This window comes from Pyxicephalus adspersus, chromosome 3 (genome assembly GCF_032062135.1).
Source record: "Pyxicephalus adspersus chromosome 3, UCB_Pads_2.0, whole genome shotgun sequence".
In the NCBI taxonomy this organism is placed as follows: Eukaryota; Metazoa; Chordata; class Amphibia; order Anura; family Pyxicephalidae; genus Pyxicephalus; species Pyxicephalus adspersus.
The window spans coordinates 62,679,553-62,704,606 of NC_092860.1; the positions used below are offsets into that span (position 1 = coordinate 62,679,553).

The following is a 25,054-nucleotide window of genomic DNA, read 5'->3' on the forward strand; positions in this document are numbered from 1 at the left end:
GAGATTTTGTGGAAAAGTGAGTCAAGGGTTAAGAAAAATCTATACGGGAAAAGGTACCTTGGACCAGCAGGAATAATCTCTCTGGGTTGGATTGTGTGTTCTTCAGGGGTCTAAAAGGGACAATGATTCCATAAAATTGTATAAAACACTCGAGCGAGTGTGTTTCAGATCTATCCACTTTAGGGTCTGGGGCTAAAGTTAAAATCCCCACCTACTATGAGATTTGAAAAATCACTCAATAAAAGTAATTCTGAAATTTGTGTGAAAAAAGTGGGCATTAGGGCCATTGGATGCAAAGATATTAAGGAGAGAGTAGGTGGTACCTTGAATAACCATTTTCAATAACAAATAGCGTGAACTCTGGTCTATATGGACATCAAGTAGTTGGAAAGTTAGTGATTTACGAAAGATTATAGCCACCCCTCCTTTCTTCTTGGAGTAGGAGGATGCAATCACTTCACCAACCCAGGACCCTGGAAGACGCAATGTATCTCCGGTCTTAAGATGGGTTTCCTGTAGAAAAACCACATCTGGGTGGAGAGAGCGCAAATGGGCAATCACTTTGCGTTGTTTAATATGGTGATTGAGGCATCCTATGTTCCTTGTAACCAAAAAGTTTTTTTTGAACTGCTAGGGTATGGATATTTGGTACACAAGGATTAGACGTAATGGTTAATTTTCAAGGAGGGTACTTTTTCTACTAAATAGTACACACCAATAACGAGCAGGATTGTCCCAGGCCATTCCACACATAAGTAAACCATAGCAATTTGGAGAAAGTGATTGACACCTTAAAGACCTAATTTGTAATACCATAGCAAATATCAATATAAAACATGCAAAATTGTGCAGCCAATTTTGTTAATATATTGTACTGTAAACCTTGTTACTATAAAACTAACTAACAACTAACTATAAAAAAAACTAACAACATCTCGTATTTCCCTGTGTAAGGGAAGATAGAAAACAAACCTTCAAATAGATCTAAGAACATTTTCTCATTCCTTGCATAAGGGAAGGAACATAGCTTGAACCATCTTAGAACAATTGTCAAACGTGGTTGTTGACCATTGCGTAAATAACTTTCCAAATTATCAAATAGCAAGAAAAAAGCAATAATCCGCAAAGAAAGTGCAAAATTCTAAATTTTTAACCTATATCATTGCATTATTTGCAACTGTACAATCATATAAAAAGACAAAAAGGAGGGAGCATCATATATGTGCTTCACATAAAACATAAACAGAAAATAGTTAGGTTCCTGGCAAATCATCAGTGGTGGGTGACATCAGGGCTTCTTGCAAACGAGAAAGGGACGATTCTCGGTCATCCAGTAGCAAAGGAGATCCATTGATCGTAACATTGAGCTTAGCTGGATATAATAAGGCAAAATGTATTTTCCTTTCAATCAGAAACTTGCAGGCAGGGGAAAGACTGTCGTTGTTGCGTGACAGCTGCAGAGAAATCTTGAAAGATGAGTATCTTGTATCCATTAACCTGTAGTGTGCCAGACTTTTTGTAGGTAGACAGAATGCGTTCCTTATCCATGTAGTGGAAGAACTTCGCGATCACTGCTCGTGGTTTTACATTGGAGATTTGGTCCCCAGGACCAATACGGTGTATGCGTTCAACCATGCGCAAGGACAATGGTTACAGATGAAGAGCTTGCATCAGATCAACTGTAATACATTTTAAATGTCTGGATATATGTGAGTTTCTGGAATTCCTAGAAAGCGTAGGTGAGAACGCTGGTTTCTGTTTTCCAGAATATCATATTTTTCAGACAGTGACGCCAGTTTTTTGGATTGAATCCTGATTGTGGATTGGTGTTGTAGTACTTGATCTTCTAGATCACTCACTCTCTGCTCCAATTACTAGAAATCTGCTTGGAGCGTTGCATCAAGGGTAGCTTGAAGGGCGTAAAATTTTGTATCAAAATAAGGTAGCAATACGTTGTAGACTTCCTGTGCGTTAGAAGAGGAAGTTACCTGCGAGCCAATAGGTGTGTCTGCCAGGTTAGACATGTCCATAGGCAGTGGACTAGAGTCCTGTCCTGTTTAAAAATGGGCAGGTGATCTCCCTGCTGTAAAATCGTCAGGGGAACGTGCCAGATCTTACACCGGGTACCAGGGGGTAGAGCAGGGCATGTAATTATACATTCCCCTACGGAATAATGAAACAAACACCACCACAGCAGAGGTAACAATCATAGTGAAGCAGCAACACTGATGTACGTGAAGGAAACACAGTCCTGTCAAAAGATGCTTGTATTATCATGTAAGCCAGAGGCACTAATTGAACAAGAGCACAATGTAAAGCTAGAAGGGTCAGCAAAATTTAAAAGGTAGGTATTAGCAAATCAACGGTTCTATTCAGTAAGTCTCTTTGCAGGAGTTCAAATTAGTTTTTTTTGTTTTTTGACAATACAGGAGGGCAAGTCCCGGGTAATCCCTTATTCTGGGATATAGCAGAGGAACAATTTGCCAGCCAACAATTAAGTTTTCAGGGTTAAGGTAGGTATAAGAAGCTTTGGTTGCTGCTGTGTAAAGTGTAGTGCTCTGGCCACCACCTACTCACGCCCGCCTCACGAGCACTGACTCCGCGCAGATCCACGAGTGTTGCGTCCCGATGGAGGATCCCGCCAACTCTGCAGAGCAAGCTGTACACGCTTGGTGGCGGCTGGGGTGAAAATCCTTTCTTCCCGCCGGTGATGATGAAGGATTGCAGAGGGACCGGTCAGAGCACTGGTAAGATGCGGACACCGCTGTAGGCTCCACCCCCAGAAGTCCATCGTTAGCAAATGTTTTTAATCCTGGAGCAGATCCATTTTAGGTTTGCTCATATCTATGTGTAATAATTATCACTGTAGTAGAGTTTATGCAACAGCAACTACAAAGCTAATTTTTCTTTTTACTTTTTACTTTTGTTTTCATTTTTAGGTATTTGGTTTAAACCATACCTTAAGTACTGAATCATGAATAATTTCTTCCCTCCCAGCTAAATCAAGTTCCGTGACCCCTTTCAAACTTTAAAAACAGTTCGGTTCATCAGTATATATACAATTGTGATATAGAGGGGGATTAGCCCTTGCAACAAACAAGTTTGTAAACAAAACAAGTTTGTTATCAGTATATGTCTCTTTCTTTTGCTCCCAAAACAAAACAGCTTTCTTCAGAATAAATGAAACAAAAGGCAAATGCAGCATACATCAGCTGGAAATGGGTGGATGCAAAATTGAAACAGCAACATTAGGTTTTTTGACAAACAGCACAGTCTCCACAGAGGCTTGTTTGTGGTCTACCTGCTGCAATTTCCACTTCCTCTTCCATGTTATCACACCTGTGTTCCTATAGCAGACCTGCAGACTGATACAGACAAACCACTGGGTGCCTCTGGGGTGGAATCAGAAGGCCCACTCAGTACCTTCTTTCCCATTTCAAGTCAAGAGCCCCAAAACAAACTAATACTAGCAACCCTAGCAGAGTTTCTCTTCACTATCCTGGACTCATTTCCCAAGTGTACACCCTGGTTTTAAAGAGCCCATGCTTATTTATCCTGGAGAAATGTATCTCCCATCCAAAACCAATCCCTGCACTCCTGTACAGTATATATATATATATATATATATATATATACACGCTAACCGCTATATTCAAAAATATATATATATATATATATATATATATATATATATATATTTGAAAATGCCATCATGTTGGACCTAATTTGTTTATAATATGGTTCCCTATAAGCTCCCCAAATTTCAAAAACCAGATTCTTTCTTCAACTAATGCAGCTGCACTAGGACCACAAAATGCACACAAGCAGTTTTGTATACCCGTTTCTAATTTCACTTCCAAGCATCACAAACAAATCAAAGGACTTTTCAGGCACATGTTTTAAAACAAACCAAAAAAATTTACCTTCTATTTAAACAAATAAAATACAAGTAAAAGACTTACACAAGTGACTACATACGTAAATATAAAAACATTTTCCATATGAACATAGGTCAGGTAGATTCTTTATTTTGACACGTTTCGCAAGTAAAACCTGCTTCCTCTGGAAAATATCGAGACCTATCAATACAACAAATTCACCATTTCTAATTCGTAAATAATGAAATCTTGCAAACTGGACCGGTATTTTTAGGTTTAATTTCAAGGTGAGGATAGTTTATTTCCATATTCCCTAAATATAAGTATTGGCTTTTAATATTAGTATACATCTGTTGCATCTGCACATATATATATATACATATATATGGACTACAATATTAAGGATGACCAAAAAGGTGGGAACAACAACAGTCAAAATTGTATCATATAAGGTGATTCATAAATAATTATCTATATTCTAAAGTACCTGTTTCAACGGTACTCCCACTCCCAAATAGTGGTAATAAAAAATACTTTAGTCTACATAATAACTCACCAATGTATACTGGTATCCTAGGTTAGTGCTGGCATCTCCTTGATGTTTATGAATTACATTGACAAAGCTTCAAATACTGGCAGACATCCCCCTGGTACTGCAGCTTTAACACACTGTTGCCATTGGCTTAAATGGAGCCGCACTGATGGACTGAGCGTCCCACGTGGAAAGCACTGCCCACATTGTTGTGATGCAATGTAGGGCGGATCCCGTGCCTCGGTTCTCCCTGCACATACGTGCGGGATGACATGAGAAATTCCTTGGTCTGCCTAACCGCTAACCCAGAAGCGGAATCAGATAAACCAGGAACGTCGCTCAGGAGATACAAAGAGAGCAACGCGTCCTTAACAGGGAAGTTCATCTGGACTGCCTGTCGTTGGACAAAAAAGGCCCCAGGGCTACCCACCTTCGCAGTGGACAGCCATGGGGCTTTGCGCTCCCTGTGTGCCAGAGACAAAGGAAGATGTTTTGGTATCATTATCACATCATGATAGGAAAAGATGTAGGAAAAGATAAAAGAAAGAGCTTTGCTATGCATTGCTAAGTTACACTGTCTGGTAAGTCACAAGCTTCATCACTTGAACCTCAGCTGTTAGGAGATGTGTACACATGTGTGTGAGATGTTTACATTTGTGTAATGTGTACCTGTGTGTGCAATCAGTCTAAATGACCCTAATGTTTTCCTCTTAACTAACCTGGTTGCTAGGAGTGAGGTTGGGTCAATCCTTCAACTCAACTGTGGTTGTCTCGGACAATAACGCAGTACCGTGACCTTTGGCTGCGTTTTGGTGAACAGTCCTGAAACGCAGGACGCAGTGAGCATTGCAGCCAAAACGATAGACTAATATCAGCTTTGTAACCTGTTATACACAAATGCCTTTCGATTCATTGTCTTCTTAGTATCTTAGCCTATATTAAGATGATAATGTGTTGGGTGATTTTCTGTACAATATAATAACAAGGATTACATCTGCTCTGTTCATTTTTGAGCACATTGATGGTGAGTTGGTGAGGTCCAGGTCTGTGGATGTCTGTGAGCGTGTGTATCTGTTTAGTTTTAGTTTAGTTTTGAGCGTAAAGTTTTACTGTGTGATTAGCATATGCTTTCAGAGAGGGAGAAATTGCTGTAAAAGCCTTTGGTAACTTCACACAAAGACAGGGATCTGTGTGGAAACAGACAGGGTTCTGTGCTGTTGGCTCAGAAAGCCAATTGATCGGCCGATCAAATCTGGTATGTCGTGGGACATGTCGTGGGAGTCAGGGACTCCAAGGAATTACTGACTCAGATTTGTGCCTAGTAAACAAATTAGTTGAAAAGGCTGTCACCGAGAGGCAGGTTAGATACAGCAATATACAGTTAGGTCCATAAATATTTGGACAGGGACACCTTTTTTCTAATTTTGGTTCTGTACATTACCACAATTCATTTTAAATGAAACAACTCAGATGCAGTTGAACTGCAGACATTTAGCTTTAATTCAGTGGGTTAAACAAAAAGATTACATAAAAATGTGAGGAACAAAATGCAAAAAAAAACACTATGCAAAAAAAATCAATCTGCTAAATATTATATTCCTTCCCAGTTGAGCAAATTAGTGTTATATTGTAATCAATTTTACATTAATTAACTGGAGACTTGACAAAACTAATTGAAGATGGGATTTCTAAATAAAGGAAAGTTCCAACATGGCACTAAGAGGTTACACAAGCCAAATAAATCCTCATTTTCACTTTATTTGTAGAATATTAAAAAGCTAGGTTTGAAAAGGAGCATTGTGCATCTAAACCACTACAATTAACATGCAAGTAACATATCAGATTTTATTTAATACAGTCCTCAAATGAGTCAGGCATATACAGGTAAAACAATGAAAATCAATAAAATATTAAAGAAAACTATACGTACTGTAAGGAACACATTCATATTGGACTTCTAGATATTTGTAAGTCCCTGGGCATGGGTCAGGAAACACATCTGGTCCAGCTACAACTGCACACTGCGTCCGATTATTGCATCTGAAATATAAAATATTATTTAAAGTCTTCATCACATTTTATAGTGTACCACAATTGAGCTATTTTTGCAGAAACAAATAAAAGCATCTTCAAATAAATACATTTCCCATTGAAAAAATACCTTTACAAGGGGACTTTTAATGACAAAATGTTATCTATGTAGATCAGTGATTTTCAACCACTGTGCCGCGGCACACTAGTGTGCCATGAGAGATCTTTAGGTGTACCGTGGGAAATTATCTAATTACCATTGTCGAGTGTCTGTGCTGTAGTGACTGGCAGAGTAATGTAATACTCTTCCATGTCAGTGGGTGGCAGTAGGTAACAGTTTTCTTGTTTATTCTTAGAGACAAAAGAATTAGCTACAGAGTGTCATTTTGTAACATTTTTGATTTGTGGTGTGCCGCAGGATTTTTTCAATGTAAAAAAATGTGCCGTGGCTCAAAAAAAGTTGAAAAACACTGATGTAGATAACCCTTAGCTCAAGAAAAATTGTAAACTTCACCCTTCTAGTAATAAGTAAAATAGGTACACTATACATGTCATGTTTTATTGTCTTACAGCTAATGGATATAATCATATTACTGTATACAATGATTTGGCAAAATTTATTGATCACTAGTTCAGAGTTGAGATGTCATAGGACTAGGTTTATATTGCAGTGTTCTCCCTAATTTTTTTAACTGGTTTGGGAGAAGTTTGGTGGTCAAAAAGTGGTTGTCATAAGTATCCAGTAACCCCTATAATGTGTTAAGCTTTCTGCAGCTTCCCTATACTTTATTCTAACTTTCTAATGCCTGTACCCTTAAGTGTGTCCAATTTATCTATTTTTTTTAACTGCCCATTGCCCCTGTATTGTTACCCCGTCTTTCAGTGTCCTGTGTTTTGTAAAGAATGTAAGTATCTGTAGTACTGTAAAGGTGTAATCAATGAACGCACCTGCTAGCGACTTTTGAGTGGCCCAAGAGTGTTGCATGTCTATCGCAGCTTCTAGAAGTTTAATTTATTTTATCTATTTGGCACTAACTTCTCTGAGTGTCCATCTTCCTTAAATGAAACTCTTAGAGCAGGAACTGAATATCCAATATGACTTGTAGGAATTACAAAATCTGGCTATTCAACTTTCTAAAATATCTATACATAATTATTTAACTGAAACAAACTAGAAATCCCTCCTTGGATGGTATTTGGTTCCTGAGAGTATCCAAATATAACCCTCAAGTAAATTTGTAAAGTAAAGTAAACCCCCTTTGCTTTCATGGATACTCAAAAATTGGCTCCAAGGCTTAGATCTGGTGGCTGTCTCCGATGGTTGAGACCTTCTTGAATTAAGTATTTGAATTCAGCATCACCACCTTTCACATTCCCAAAACTCCTGAATGTGCAATATTTACCAGCCTTCAAAGTTCTAACCTCAAAATCTTTCTATGTTTGATTCGTTATATCCTCCAAGCTGCCCAGCTGATCATTGCTCAGTCTTGGTAAATAGGGATGAGCAGACAAGATGTGTAAGTTCGATCTTGCGGCGAATCGGGCCATTCTGGCTTACCGAACACTTGAGCGATAACAGCCTTGTGATTCGCCATGAGGTCGTGTTCTCATTGAACAAACAAGGGAAATTGCCGGGGGCTGGAACTGCAATTATTTCTGGCGGGGAGGCCGCGGCTGGGAGTTAATCACTTGCTCCCAGGATGCACAGCAAGGCCCAGCAGCCCAATCTGGAGAGATTTGAGCACAGGCATATATACAGGGAAGAAGGGAGGGGTTAGTCACTCCATCTTGTGTTCTGTGTCAGAGAAAGAAGCAGGGAGAGAAGTGCATTGTGACAGGGACAGGTTAGGAGGCTTCTGTATATCTTGAAATATACAGATTGTGCAGTTTTTGATGCTACCTCTTGCTATCTAGAAAAAAAAAGGCAGAAACATTTCTGTCCTACTCTCCAAAAAATATAGATATTTCATTCTGATTCCACTTGCTATTTATCAAAAAAGCCAGAAAAATTTCTGTATTTCTCTCAAAAAAATACAGATATTTCATTCTGATAGCACTTGCTAGTTATCAAAAAAGCAAGAAAAATGTCTGTATTTCCTTTAAAAAAAATACAGATATTTCATTTTGATCCCACTTGCTTAAAAAAGGCAGAAACATTTCTGTCCTACTCTCCAAAAATACAGATATTTTATTCTGATAGCACTTGCTTTCAAAAAAGCCAGAAAAATTCTTTATTTCTCTCAAAAAAATACAGATATTTCATTGTTTGATACCTCTTGCTATTTACCAATGAAGACCCTTTGGTACAGGTGCATTTTTGCCCGAATAAGTAAAAGATGAGCGGTAGAAGCGGGGGAAGGTGTGGCGTTGGGCAACCTGGGCTGCCCCATCTGGCAGGGGTGCGGAGCACCAGTATGCTGGAAGATTTATTCAGAGGGTGTACTACAATCATACAGCCACGTCATGTGAGTATTGTGGACTGGGTCTCCGGGACCTCAATTGCAGCAGGGTCTTCTTCTGTAGCAGGCTCTTCTTCCGCAGCAGCAGCAGCAGCAACCAGCACAGCTGTGACAGGATCAAAGACAGGAGTTAGCGTGGCTAATGTGCCTGTACCTCCCGATGACTCTCCCTTGTTGTTTGACAAACAGCCCGAGGGTCTGTCATTGTGATTTTCAGGACAGGAGGCAGACTTTGGGACCCTTGGAGAGTGTGGTCAGCACTTGCTGGACGAGGGTTCTGCATCAGTAGCTGCATTTGCAGAGGTTGGCTTAGATGAAAATGAGAATGATGATGACCGTAATGTCACCTGGGAACCACCGATGCGTTTAAGGGCTAGCAGCAGTTCCGAAACAGACATAGAGGAAAGGCAGCAGCAACAGACTGGGGATGGAAGGGGCCGCAAATCTGTCTCATGTCCCAAAAAAACACACAGATGAGTGGGTACAGTCAGAGATGATGTGACCGTGGGGGAGATGGAGCTGGAACAGACCCTGGGCACCCAGCAGAGGCAGGCAAAGAAAAAGAGCAGCAGAGTTGCACACACCTCTCCAGTGTGGTCCTTTTTCACGCTGAAAGACGATGACGGGTGCGTAGCAATTGGATCCTGTGCCACAGGCAGATTCGCAGAGGACAGGCCTGATCACATTTGTGTACAACATCCCTGCTTTCCCACATGCAACCACAAAGCAAAGTGGGAGCAGTACTTGCGTTCTCTTGAAGGAGGTGTAACCACGTCATCGTCTCTTCTTCCACCTCTATTGATCTTCTCCACCTCCAACTGTCTTTGCTACTATGTCTCAGGAGGTTGGTGCCAGCCAGAGGAAGTATTAGCTTCTGGCCACAGGTTTTGTGGCGTCAGAGGATGTTTGTCGTCGAAAGATTGGCAATCCAGTGACCCCTTCAGCTCCCCTAGCTCCATGTCACCTTCAGCCCACTCTACCGGAGTTCTGCGCGAAGCATCAGGCTATTGGTCCAACCAACAAAAGAGTCATTGAGCTCAATTCGCATCCAGCCAAACTATTGGCCTTGCAGCTACTGTCTGTGGTGGGTTGTGGGGGATTGCTCTATGTAGCAGGGATCAAACCGGTCACAACAAGAGGCAGAAACATTTAAATCAATTTAAAGCATTTAAAGAATTTTTGCTAGTAGTTCATTGTCTAGTGGCCCTACAGGGCCGAAATGGTAATGATCTGAAGTTGTGTCTCCAGTGGTTACTAATCACTGTTTTGTTATGTATTATGAGTTATCACTAATACAAAATATATATGTTGTTGCCAAAAAAAACCTTCTTTCTGTGTTTTTCATATAATTGATATATTGGCAAATAGGCTCCTCTCCCTAGGGACTAAATATACATGTTTTTCCACCAGATTAAAACACTAGTATTCTAGTTCTATTCCTGTTTTTGATATATTACCTCTGGGGTAGGCAAACAATACACTACTTAGGCAAAAAGAGTTACGCATTTTTCTCTCTCCTAATGTTGTCATTGATTATAACTTGTTCAGGTCTCTCAAAGACTTTGCTAGGAGCAGTCACATGTTCTATAGCTGCAGCAACATTTACCCCAGAGTCTTCATTTCACCAATGTCACAAACTGGGGCAGCCTCTACATTTCCTATGTAGGGGGCAGTTTCATCCCTTCATATGCATTGCGGAGGAGAGGGATTCACTTTCAGGGAGCGTTCCCTATTTACCCCGGTGGCGGAAGTATTAACGCTGGCCGCGGTAAATAGGGGAGCCACAGCAAGGTGGCGGTTCCAGAGCTCTTGCTCCGGTAGTTCCTTCCAGCTTCTCTGCTCTACAGCAGGGGTTGGCAATCTCCGGCCTTTAGGCCAGATACAGCCTAGCCGGTAGTTCGTTCCAGCCTAACGCCACCTGGCCGATCCAGCCTAATGCCAGCCGGCAACGGGCCAGTGCAAATCTGCACATGCATTCCAACCAAAACACACTACTCCACTTTGTGGTGCACTTTGTTAAAATAATCAGTGAATGCAACTTTTTTGGTGCATTTCTATGCATTAGGCAACCCATTCAGCAAATGAGACAAGTATTTGCGCTAACCTAATGCAATTCATGGTAAGGCAATACTAAACCTCCCTGTGGTGGGCCATGGGCCACTGAAATGCGTTGATGCACTGGTTATTTGCAAATGTGACCTTCTGTAATATTGTCAGTTGCTGTCCCCCACCACCACTATTTCCTTCACAACATCTTCCAAGTTCCAATCCTTTTTGGTAGTCTGTTTTTAGTGGCAGCACTGATGATATATCTCCTGCACATGCACACAGTGTAAAGAAAATTAGACGCATGCACCATACAGTATGGACAAATGAATAAATACTGCTTGGAGAAAGATATTTTTTTTTATGACAGAACAGACATAACATCCTTACCTTCTAGGATATTTGTTTGAGAGCTTAGATAACATGCATAATATTTCAAATTCAAGTGTATTTTAAGTATATACTGTATTAAGTTTTCTTTTCTGCTTGAAACAGTACTTTACCCAACTGGTGTACCAAAGAGTCCAGTGCCTAACAGCACTGGTGCTGTTGGGAAGAGTGCCAATCTACACTTAGTGTGTCAGAGTGGATGGTCTTGGTATGAATATTCTATGCAACAAAAATTAATATGAAATCCTAATTAGGGCACTGGAATTTTGTTGAACATAATGTATGTATTGTAAAGAACTGGATCTAAACTGGTTCATGTTGTTAAACTACATCTAGAGTTGATATGATTAACGTAAATCTATCCTCCAATAAGTGACTTATTAACAAGAATAACTCAATTACATTGTAGCTGGTAGTAAGCATATATTGTTTTTATATTTCAATATTTTTATTAGCCGCCGGCAGAATCAGTTTCAAAAGATTCAGGCAGGATTTGGAAACAGCCAGATCACAACTACTAAACATGGCTGCCTCTGGGGAAGCCCTCACATTCCTCTACAACACCTCAGAAATAATATCAAATATCTCTGTCCAGTAGTTCTGGGCAACTGGACCAGACCAACACATATGCAGCATTGTACCCCTAGTATCACATCCTCTAAAACACAAAGGGGAAGCTGAAGGGTAACATTTAGAAAGTCTCTCTGGTACCACCATACCAGCACCTTATAGTTCGCCTACACCAGAGTGGAGTTGAGCGAAATTTTAGAGAGTGGATAAGCAATATCACTCCATTCCTCCCTAGATAGGGAGATCCCTAAGTCTTCTTCCCAAGAACAAATATACTGTATTTCAATTTGTCAGAGGTGGTCATTAATATGGTGTAAATCAATGAGATTTGACCCTTCATATCAGCCAGGGATCATACATAAGCTTTAAAATGCGGTGGGTCGCATTGGGCGAGGGGCCTGCAGAATTTTGGAACACATGAAGGACTGAATTTGCCGATTGCAAAAATACTTGCGAGTTCCTTCCTACTAACCAAGTACTCAAAACTAGAAATATCTTGAATGTTTATAATGGTCCAAACCCTTCTGCCAATCCACCAGAAAAATCTATCTAGATACCTGCCAGGAGTGAACTCTGGATTTTTCCAGACGGGTGTGAGCCGAGCATAGCTCCGGGAATGACCGATATTTATCTCATATTTAAAGAGAGTGGCATAACAGAGGGCATGCTCTAATTTCTCTGAGTTTCTTTGGGATCCACATCAAAAATTCAATATTTTCCAAAAGAACAGCTGACTCTTCTATTTCTACCCACTGAGGCCTAATCCCTCGTATTGTGGAGTGTGAGAATTGTGAAATTTGGGCAGCTATATAGTAGTGACTGAAAAGAAGAATAAGCGAAGGGGGAGCATTGTCTTCCTGTGGATCCTAATCCGTTTGCCCCCCCCAAATAAAATTCATGATTTTACTTTAAAGGAAAATCAGTACAGAGGGTTGGACCAGAATAGGGAGGGTGCGAAACAAATATAGGATACGAGGTAAATATTCATCTTGACCGCCGTTATCTGACCCAGCCAGGATGGAGGAGCAGTGGACCAATTCTTCAAATCTGAGTATATTTTTTTAGTAGTTGGCCTGAAACAAAGACTGATAAGATGGAGTTAGCTGTATCCCCAGATATTGCAATGAGTTCTCCTCCCAGCAGAGATCAAAATTATCTTTGACCAGAGAAAGTTGATGGTCAGGAATATTGATGTTAAGAGCTTGGGATTCAGAGTCATTTACATGAAGGCCAGAAAGAGCTGCAAAAGTGTCCAAAATTCTTTAGAAGTTGGCCAGTGTGACATGAGGGGAGGAGATATACATGAGAATGTCGTTAGCAAATAATATGCATTTATGCTCCTTCCTGCCACACCAGACCCCCCTAATATTCTGGTCTTTTCGAATTGCTATTGCCAAAGGGCAAGCTTGTCTCATAGCTTTCTTGATGGAGATATTGGATGAGAGAAAGCCTCCCAATGAAATAATAGCCAATGGTGTGTCGTATAATGTTTGTAAAAGATTCATAAAGGAATTACCAAATCCCATCACAGATAAAACCCTGAAAGGGTAAGACCAAGAAACACTGTCATATGCTTTCTGGAGGTCAATAGCTAACACCGGGGAACAATTTTGAACACATTTTTTGTTGACTGAAATTTTTAAGCTTACTTACACTAAAATAGGTATGCTGATTCTGAAAGTGCAGTTAGTTTTCTTCTATCACGTCAAGTTTTTTCTCTACCGCTTAAATTACAGTAAAACGGTTACTGTAGCGTGGATTGGTATAGGCTATTTATTTACACGCAAGACAGTGTGGTCAGAGGTTGTGCACTGCTCTACGTAGTGAATAGGCAAAATGTATTTTTCTACTTACACATGTATTTCCTTTCTTTCATTTAATGTCTGACTCTGCTGTTTCTCGTCGTAAGTCCCTAAACAACCCTGATTCATTTTGTTATATCAGTTTCACCATTCTCAGTCAAAGGGCAAACATCAGCAGATTTGTAGAGCAAGCCTATTTGGCATATTTCAAAATACCTATGGTTTGGCAAGAGCCAGAAGATCATTTCACTGACTGTTACTTTTGTATAGTGAAAACTTCAGGATATAACAAGAATAATAAATGTAACAGAGTATCCTAGTCTACCATCGGCTATTCGCCCAGTGGCTCATTCAGATGAAATCCCAGGGATTTGATCAGCATGAGTTGAGTGATTTGGCACATGATTTGGGACTATCGAAAAAGGCTTTAGAACTCCTAGCATCAAGACTGCGTGAGAAAAACTTACTTGAAAAAGGAACGAAGGTATCAAACTTCTGATCCAGAGAAATTGCATTTCTGCAGTACTTTAGAACTGACAGTGGCTTTGTGTATTGTCATAACATACCTGGTTTAATGGAGGAATTGGGAATTTCAATTTATAACTCAACTGAATGGCAACTACTCATCAATAGCTCAAAGCAAAGCTTAAACTATGTCCTTCTTCACAATCGAAATATATTTGGGTCAGTCCCAATTGGCCATTCAGTTTCTCCTTGTGAAGAATTTGCAGACAAAGTGATTGGGTTGTTGCAATATCACCAACACAATTGGGTCATCTGTGTTGACCGTAAAGTGGTATGCTTCCTTCTTGGTCAGCAACGCAGATACACCAAGTATCCCTGTTATCTGTGCATATGTTAGAATATTAAATTCCCACCTCTGCACATGAAACTGGGTCTGATGAAGCAGTTTGTGAAAGCTTTGCCAACTGAAGGTGACTGTTTCAAGTACCTAGTTTTGGCATTTCCTAGCCTGTCATTTGAAAAAATAAAGGCCGGCTTGTTTGATGATCCACAGATTCGGCAGCTCATCAAAGATGAACATTTCATCAGGACAATGTCAGAAGTCGAAAAGTTGTCATTCAAAGCCATTGTCAAGGACTTTCTTGGAAACACACGAGCAAATAATTACACAGAAATTGTCCAGAAACTTTTGGAGAGCTACAAAATGCTTGGTTGCAATATGAGCAATAAGGTGCATTTTCTGCATAGCCAACTTTCCAACTTCCTGGAAAACCGTGGTGCAGTCAGTGATAAGCAAGGTGAACGATTCCACCAAAATTTAATAGTCATGGAAAGACGGTATCAGGGTAGACAGGATGTACATATGATGGCTGACTACTGTTAGAGCATCCAACGGGATTGTCCTAACACTGAACATTCCAAGGAAAGCTATAAGTGTACATTTTTACCTTAACTGCTTAACCAATTAATTTTCAAATGTTTTACTGTAAAAAATGTCATAGAGTAACAATAAGTCCTTTGTATGACCAAAAGAAATTTAAATAAACAGTACATTCAAGTTATTTATTTATTTTTCATTGTATGTAAAATTTGTATGTTTTTTGACAAAAATGGAGGGTACCCTGTATAGAAAAAACTGGATGTGATAGAAAAAAACAGGTCTTTTCTGGATTCACCACTCAAAAATTAGTAAAAAAACAAGTGTAAGATCTGACTCAACGAAAAATGTGTTCCCTAGTGTAATAGCATGGCTTCCCTTTTGTTTCCACCATCCCAGTTAGTTTGAAAAAGTGAACAAAATCGAAAAACAAAATCAGATCTATGGTGCGTATCGTCTGATCAGGGACCTGTCTGTACAGCATGAATCCCACCTGGTCCGAGTGGATATAAGCTCCCAAAAAAGAGCCAAGACAAATCAAAAGAATCTTAGTCATCAATTTCAGGTCCCAGAAAATTAATGAAATTGGTCTAAAATTGGCGACTTTACCCAGTTTAGGGATAAGGCTAATGAAAGCATGATTTGCTTCCAAAGAAAGTGAATGACCCTCTTGTAGATAGTTATAATACTGAACCAAATGGGGGATCAATTGAGATCCGAAGGTCTTGTAGTATACATAGGAGAATCCATCCAGACCAGGGGCACTACTAGATTTCAGGCACTTAGGCACTTTAAGAGCCTCCTCACTAGTGAAGGGCTTCTCCAAAATTTCCACATGTTTAGTCTTAAGCTTAGGCATACTGATTCCCCTGAAAAATGCTTCAAATGCACTAGGGGAAGCATTATGCTGTTTACTGTATAGGGAGCAATAAAAATCTTAAAAAGCCGAAAGAACTTTTTCTGGATTCTGGGCAAGTTTACCATCCTTCATTTTAATCTTTGGAAGAGAAAACAGTTTGGGTCTAGGGTTCAGCTTATTAACTAACAATCTTCCAGGCTTATCTCCCCATGTGTAAAATTTCTGAGCAGCCCACCGAAGGGATTTCTCAGCCTTAGTATTAAGCAATAAATTGGGTTCAGTGCACAGGGATTCAATTTGAGGGCGGACATCCAAGGTCAGGTTTGACTTATGCTGCAATTGCAGGGTGTGGTAGTCTCTCATTTTCGCTTCTATAAGTTTTTCTTGAGCCTTCTTCTGTTGCGTCCCTAATCTAATTAGTTCCCCTCTAATATACCTCTTATGAGCCTCTCTCAGTTGATGGCTGGAGAAGTATCCTGGGGAATATTAATTGTCAAGTAACCCTCGATCAATTTCTCTAATTCTGATTTCATCAGTGGGTCAAGTAGGAGATTCTCATTGAGTCTCTATCTGAAAGCAGCTTGTGCCCCCCAGAGACCCCTCAGCCACACAACCACAGGGTCATGGTCTGACCAGGGAACCAATAAAATTCGAGCTTTGGTGGCTATAGGAATCAGCCGAGGTTGGAGAAAAACATGGTCAATACGGGAGTACTGATTAAGAGCCACAGAGAAAAACGTATATTCTCTTTCGGATGGGTTCAGCTCCCGCCATATATCCATCAGATTGTATTGTTTTAAAAGATTAGAAAATCTATTACTTCTATGAATTTGTACCAAGGGGCGCTAGTTTTGACCAGAACTTCATCTAGTGCCAGATTAGAGTCACCCAGAACTAAAAGAGAACCCTGGGACAAGAGTCTCCTGTAATGCCAGGATGTCTACCTTGAGAGAATTATAGTATTGGAAGGCTTTAGCTCTTTTATTTGGAGAATTAAGCCCTTGCACATTGTGTCAATATCACCAAAGGTGGAGGATCGTTAGTGATTCTCGCTGTAGGAGTGGCCATCAGTCAGGTATTAGAGCAGAGGAAGCATGGGACAAATCAGAGTGTAACTCCCCACAATCATGGGAACCAGAGGGGAAAGGAAAACACATCAGGGAAAGTACCAACAACGTCCACACAGGGAAAACAAAAACAAAGGACAACAAACAAAAACATATAAATACCCAATATGTAGGACCAAAAAGTATCCAGGGTCTCAGACTAAGCACCCCCCCCGCCCCAAAATGGAGGGTGAGCGGGGGTGATCAGCACAAGCTCCCTGGGCCCAAGGGACATATCTTTGTCCCAAAACCATGAGGAGCCACCGGCAGAGGTAGAAATATAATCCACCCCTTACCAGCTCTTCTCTAGGGGTGGAGGGCATGTGTTGCCTCTCCAGCTACCCCGGTTCTTTTTCTATAAAAAAGAGCAACCAGAGCAATAAAACATTCTAGATAACTAGAAAATCAACAATGTGTCCTAATGAACGCATGCTAGGTATTGGACTCGGCAGCCACAGTAACCAGTAAAGGTAAATAACATAAAGTGAGAACTTAAACAGGGAGTGCAAAATAGAAAGAAGGCACATCAAGACTGTTGTAAACATATTGTAGCGAAGGAAAACCTTAATGTACTGAGAAAAACTATTTGAAGTGACTGAAGGTGCAAGAAACATATGAACATATGATCAAAAAATTAGGCAGCCATTAGGCACTTCCATAGCAACAACCAGGCGAAGTGTGACCCTCAGGGAAAAAAAAATGAAGGCACCTCCATTATAACCAAAAACATAGTTAAATAGTAGGTTGGATTGAAAAAAGTCCCTATAGGACATAGTTAATCCAGAGGAAGGCAAAAAAAACCCTGGTACAATTTGCTTCAACAGGGGAAAAAAATCCTTCCTGATTCCATGAGGCAATTGGATGTTCCCTGGATCAACAGTCACTGGTATTTTTACTTTAAAGCCTTAATACCCAGTTATATTCTGTGCTTCTGGAAAAACATCCAGCTTTTTCTATCTATATCTATAGAAGTTGCTGAAACTACTTCCTGAGGGAGGTGATTCCACATTTTCACAGACCTTACAGTGAAGAATCCTTTCCTTATCCGGAGCTAAACTTCTTTTCCTCCTGACGCAAAGAGTGCCCTCTTGTTCTTTGTAATAATCTCAAAGTGAATAATGGGGAAAAGAGTTCTCTATATGGACCGTATATATATTTATACAGGGTGATCATATCCCCCCTTAAACGTCTCTTCTCAAGGGAGAATAGATTCACTTCAGCTAATCTCTCCTCCTAGCTGAGCTCCTCCATACTTTTATTAATTTAGTTGCCCTTCTCTGCACTCTCTCCAATTCGACAATGTCCTTTTTGTGAACTGGTGCCCAAAACTGGACTGCATATTCCAGATGTGGTCTGACCAATGCTTTGTACAGAGGCAAGATTATGTCTCCATCTCTGCAGTCTATTCCTCTTTTAATACAAGAAAGTACTTTACTAGCTTTAGATATTGCAGCTTGGCATTGCATGCTGGTATTAAGTCTATGATCTACCAGTTCCCCCAGATCCTTTTCCATTTCTGACTCCCCCAAATGTATTCCCCCTGGACAGTATGAAGCATGCATGTTGTTAGCTCCCAAGTGCATAATTTTACATTTATCTATATTAAATGTCATTTGCCACCCAATCAAACAGTACATCCAGGTCTGCTTGTAGATTATATACATCCTGTATGGACTTAATTCCATTGCATAGTTTGGAGTCATCTGCAAACACAGAAATAGTACTTTTAATCCCAAACTCTAATTCATTTATGAAGATGTTAAACAGTAAAGTTCCCAACACTGAACCCTGGGGTACACCACTAACAACATTAGACCATTCAGTGTCACGGATAACAGGGAGGGGAGGGAAACAGAAAGGTTATACTCAGGACTAGGCCTCCAATGGCTAGGGAAAAGGGAATGGTCACCCCTTGCAGACACCCTAACCTAGCCCTAACACCTAACAGTATGAATATCCCCTGATGGTGGGAATACTCATACACAGGAACCTAGGCCCTAGTATCCCTGCATAGCCCTAGGAGTAGTGACTGGCTTGAGACTACTGGTTCCTTCCCTTATGAAAGAACCAGTGTCTCCCTGAGGCCTAGTAAACAACAAAGGAACAACAAAACACCAATACACCAAAAGTAATTCAACTTATCTTAATAGCAGATATATAAGCAGGAACTCAGGACAACACACCAGCTCTTCACATCCCAGCAGTGAATATCAACCGCATAGCATGAAGTGTGAGGCCAGACTAAATGGAGGAGCAGTAATGACCACCAGCTGCAGCTGATACAAGGGGTGTAGTCATTACAAACAACAACACAGAAACAAGTAAAAACAAAGAGATTGTCAGATAACCTCACATGCAGCTTGTTTCACAGATCCTCTAACTTCAGTCACGGAAGGGACCGTGACATTCATGGTATGAATCAATAATTACAACTCTCTGGATGTGATCTTTAAGCCAGTTCTCTATTCATTTACAGATTGACTTTTCTAAACCTATCGACCCTAACTTGTATAATAACCATCTGTGGGGTACAGTGTGAAATGCTTTAGCAAAGTCCAAGTACACTATATCAACTGCTATTCCACTGTCTACCTGTTTACTTACTTCCTCATAAAAAGAGAGTAAATTTGTTGGACAACTTCTGTCTTTCTTAGAGCCATGCTGATTATCACTTATTCATTACTTTTACTTATTGATTACTCATTCATCACTTAATCATATTTTCTAGCAGAAACTCCTCTATGTGGCTCTTTATCAAACTCTGTAAGACCTTAGAACTATGGACGTTAAACTAACAGGCCTATAGTTACCTGGTAATGACTTTACTCCTTTTTGAAGATAGGAACCACATTGGCCTTACGCCAATCCATCGGTACCTTGCCAGTGACTAAAGAGTCTCTAAAAATGAGAAATAATGGCTTCGAAATAACTGAGCTCAGCTCTTTGAGGACACGTGGATGTAATCCATCAGGTCCTGGTGCTTTGTCAACCTTAATTTTTCCCAGCTGTTTCTCAATCATTTCAACTCCGAGCCATTGTGACTCTTATAAGGCAATGACATTGCTATTATGAATTTGGACTTGAGCTCTGCCATTTTCTTTCGTGTACACAGAGCTAAAAAAAAGTGTTTAGTAAATCTGCCTTGTCTTTATCCCCAGTTACCAACCTAGCAACATCCTTTAAGGGGCCTACATGCTCAGATCTGAATTTTTTGCTATTAATATATTTGAAAAATTTGGGGGGGTTTGCCTTACTTTCCTTTGCAATCTGTCTTTCATTTTGAAGTTTTGCACTTGCACATTTTATCTCCTTTTTACACCTTTTATAGGTTTCAAATGATGAAGGTGATCCTTCATATTTATATTTTTAGAATGCCCTTTTCTTGTTCCTTATGGCTTTTTTACCATCAGCTGTAAGCCACATAGGTTTTAGCCTCCTAAACTTTTTACCCATTGGAATACATTTTTCAGTTTGCTTTTGTAGAACAGACTTGAAACATTCCCATTTCTGTTCTGTGTTCTTTGAGGACAATATTGTCTCCCAGTCCAAGTCACAGAGAGCTGCCCTTAATAATGGAAAATTTGCTCTCTTAAAATTAAATGTTTTTATCTTTCCTGTTTTTGCTTTCTGTTTACAGCTTACGTTAAATGAAATCATACTATGGTCACTGCTACCCAGATTCTCCTTTATTTGCACATTTGTTATAAGCTCTGCATTGTTAGAAAAAATTCGGTCCAGCAGAGTATCATTTCTAGTTGGAGCTGCTATAAACTGTACCATAAAATTATTTTGTATTATATTCACAAATTTCCACCCTTTTGCTGTTCCTGTAGTGCCATTACTCCAGTCAATGTCAGGGTAGTTGAAATCTCCCATGATTAAAACACTTCCACTTTTTGCTGCTTTTTCTATCTGTGCTAGTAGTTTTTTTTCTATTTCTTCATTAGCACTGAGGGGCCTATAGCAGACTCCAATTAATAATTGTGTGTTATTCAACCCCACATTCAACCCCACCCATAATGCCTCAACCTCATCGCTTGTTCCATCCGCAATTTCTTCTTTCACATTCACTTTTAGATAATTTCTTACCTACAGACAGACACTACCACCCTTTCCTCTGACTCTGCCTTTACCAAAGAGAGTATACCCAGGAATATTGACAGCCCAGTCATGCGAAGAACAAAGCCAGGATTCAGCAATACCAACTAAGCCATAATTCACCTCACTCAATAAGGCTTCCAACTCCCCTATCTTGTTTGCTAGACTTCTAGCATTGGTGAACAGGCTCTTTAAACCATGGCTGTCTCTACCATCACTGTTTGCCAAATCATTTTGTTTTTCAGTACAACTGGTACTGCACAATCCAATGTTTGTTTGTAACATTGGAAGCTCCTTACACTTATCCATAATCCTGCCCCCAACAATCCACCCTCCACTAGTGTCTGACCCCTGACTAACCTTTCTGCCACCTTATTTGACTGTCCCACCCCCCTCTGTTCTAGTTTAAATATCCCTCCACCGTTCCCCTAAATCTTTCCCCTAGCACAGCAGACCCCCTTTCATTTAGGTGCAAACCATCTCTGGCATACAGGTTGTACCCCAATGAAGTCAGCCCAGTGCTCCATGAACCCAAATCCTTCCCTTCTACACCAGGACTTAAGCCATGCATTTAGCTGCCTGAGCTCCCTCTGCCTTTCCTGTGTTGTGCATGGCACAGGCAATATTCCAGAGAATATAGCCTTGGAGGTCCTTTTCTTCAGCTTGAAACCTAGTTTCCTAAACTGATTTCAAGGATCTTCCATCTTCCATTTATATTGCCATTGGTTCCAATATGGACCAAGACAGCTGGGTCCTGTCCAGCCCCTCCCAGTAGTTTGTCCACTCGGTCCACCACATGCCGAACCCTGGCACCAGGGAGACAGCAAACCATTGGGTTGAAGGGATCCGGGTGACAAACTATTCTGTCAGTCTTCCTGATGATAGAATCCCCTATGACTACCAATTGTCTTTTCCTTCCTGCTTTTCCCTCCCCACCACTACTACATGTGCTGCTCTTCCGGCTGCTAGGGGTAGCAGTAACATCTAGAGTTGCCACCACTGGGTCTGCCACCTGCACATGTTCACATATCTTTGCAAACATGTTGGCGTGCTCAAACACAGGGATGGCCTTCCTTTTCTGGGGGCCCCTACTACTCCCTCTAGTTACATTAACCCAACTCCCTACTTGCTCATCCTGAGTAACCTCTCCACCCTCCACATCTAAGCCATTAACTTCCTGCTCAGTAAGCAGGAGACCCCTCTCAAGGTGATCCAGTGATTTCAGTGTTGCAATGCACTTCTCCGGCTCTCCAATGCGAGATACCAGAAAGGCGACTTGCTCACATCTCTCACAGCGGTATTCATCTAGGAGATGTTGCTCCATTTGTGCATACATGTGACAGACTGTGCACTGAACCAAGCTTTCCACCTTGCTACCACTCATTTTCCCAGTTACAATTTTTGTTTACAAGGAGCTATAAACATTTACTTACAGTTTGTGGTTACTATAAGGATTTAACTCCTTTTGTTTTCTAACTCCACTTGATCGAAAGTCCACTTGTTTCACAAGCCAAACAGTGAGCAAGCTCAAAATGAGTGCCCCAGGAACTTAAATCACATGTGAAGCCTTGACCATTACCCCTTGGAGGTCAGCAAGGAAAAAAAGCTGTTTAAAACAAAACTGACAGTCACGCAAACACAACTCCCAATTGCACAATATGCACAATATCAGCCTCCTGTTTTTTCTAACTCCACTTGATTAAAAGTCTTCTTGTTTCAAAAGCCAAACAGTGAGCAAAGAGCCAAACAGTTAGCAAACAAAACACATGGAAATGAATTGCAAAAAGGTAGTAAACCAGCATGTAATTTCATCAGGAAAGAAAAAAAAAACCTTCTAACAGGAACATCCCAGGACGGCTTGAGGGCTTTTTTGGTGCTTGAGGTAGCTTTTTGCCACAGAGGATACAGTGATGGTTGAGGTCCATCTAGTGGATCAGAGTGGGCAGCAGCAGAGGGTAACAAATCAAGCTCTCGTAACAACTTTTCACCTTCATCAAAATTTTTCCCCTGAAATTGAAAGACCAAGCTTAGAGCGAAGGCCCTTGTGAGACAGGAGGGACTGGAGAAGAGGTTTCAATTCTCTCCTATGTTGTATAGTGAATGGAGAGAGAACTGAATATATTTGAACCGGAACACCTTCCACTAGCACTGAATCATATTCCCTGGTGGCCTTCTTTATAGCTTCTTGGGTGGAATTATAGTGAGGGTTCACAATTATATCTCTAGGGGGACCATGTGTTTTAGGAGCCACTAAAGCCCTGTTGGCTCTGTCAATTTCAAGGTGTGAGTCAGGAACTTCAGGCAGCATATCTCTTAGAAATAGCTTAACCAACTGAGTAATATCTTTAAAAGACTCAGGAAGGCCTCGAATGCGAAAGTTGGAGCACCTGAAGCAATTTTCCAGGTCGTCTATTTTGTGGTGAAGTTCCTCTATTTGGTTTTCTAGTACTGATATCTGTTTTGTGTTTTGTGAAACTCTAGTAGTAGTGGTATCAAGATTTTGTTCAATTACTTCCAAGCCCTTGTAAATCTTATCTGAAGTCAGAGGTAATGGGGGCAGAGCTTTTAGCCAATTTGAATTGTACAAGGCAGCCAGGTGTGCAAGTAATCTGCACTCCCCTTGAGAAAGTGGGGTCAGTTGAGCTGGCAAAATATCATCATGAGCAAGAATGCAAAATCTGTTCTCTTTAGGAACTTGTATGGAGGAGCTGGAAGGAATCAGAGTCTCCCTGAGATCAGCCTTTGGAGAACTAGGGCAGTGTCCATCGCTCTGTGGATCAGGGGAGCCAGAGCCTGCCAGGGAAATACCTGGAGATGCCGGGAGACAAACTCCTTTCCACCCCCCTGATCCAGTATCCCGGCTCTTCCCTTGTCCTCCAGTTGGATCTTCAGCGCGCTCTGCTTGTGAGAGGCGCGCCATGTGTGGGGAGTCCCGTCCGGCGGCCATCTTAACTGAAGCCCGCGGGGTCTCAGATCAGGAAACCGGATCTTTTAGCATGCATGCTGTCTTGCCAACCATATTCCTAAGATGAGTGCACTTCCGGGAGGTTCCCCCTTCCGCCAAGCAGCAGCAGCTGCTGAGTCTGCACCTGTGAGGCCGGGTTTAGAGCTAGAAGGCAGCCGAGTCGTCTATCTGCCTACCACCATAGACCCCAGCGAATGCGCACTCTGCATTTATTGTTTATAAATAATATTTATATAATGAATCAAAAAAATTGTGTGATATATATTTATTCATGTCACTTTCTTTCGTTGATAGTTTGCATCCTTAAAAATCACTTCTATATTGGGGAATCCATATTTAAAATATACTGGATTGTGATACAATTGATACATGTGAAATATTGAAAATATATTAAATGTAATGGTGAAACGAGATACTGCACAAAAATATCTGTCATACAAGGGTAAATTTTACCTCTGGGACATAATCTTATAGGCGTCCGGAAGATAACAGCGAATATTTTCCATCTGAGCAGGGTCTGAGTCACAAATTTTATCATCTGTTCTCCCATAATTGGCACTTTCAATCATTATAACATCAGTTCCTGGACAACGCAGTTCTATTGGGTAGCTCTCACATGACAGTTCCCTCCTAACCACCGCCATAGGAATTGGAGCACGACTAAAAGCTGTAAGAAAACAAAACATTTTTAATTTAGTGACATTTCATATGTTACTTCCCTATTTTCAGAGGTTAATTAAAAATAGTAGGCAAATATTTGAACAGCTGCCTTTTGCCAGCATTTATCCTGTTAAAGAAAGGTATACATTTCCCCGAATAAAGCGTAGAAGGCGTATTGTGGAACATTCAGATAATAATTCTAGGGAAAAAATTGGCAGGGAATTGCATGTGTGGTGAAAGTAAGCACAGTGGGTTTTTTAAAAGAGTCAACTGCAAATCACCCAACCACCCAATTTGCTAAAGGAAACATGCAAAA

The 25,054-nt window shown here is 40.6% G+C and overlaps 1 protein-coding gene across 10 annotated transcripts in view; it reads right to left on the bottom strand.

The window, feature by feature from the left end:
* The window catches only part of ADGRL3 (adhesion G protein-coupled receptor L3), an 857,880-nt gene that overhangs the window by 644,349 nt on the left and 188,477 nt on the right, over positions 1-25,054 (bottom strand). For all 10 annotated transcript variants that reach the window (XM_072404919.1, XM_072404923.1, XM_072404922.1 and 7 more), the window contains exons 3-4: positions 24,532-24,745; positions 6,341-6,450 (exon numbers count right to left, since the gene is read on the bottom strand). In XM_072404919.1, coding sequence (XP_072261020.1) covers positions 6,341-6,450; positions 24,532-24,745 — 324 coding nt within the window. The remainder of the gene's footprint in view (positions 1-6,340; positions 6,451-24,531; positions 24,746-25,054) is intronic.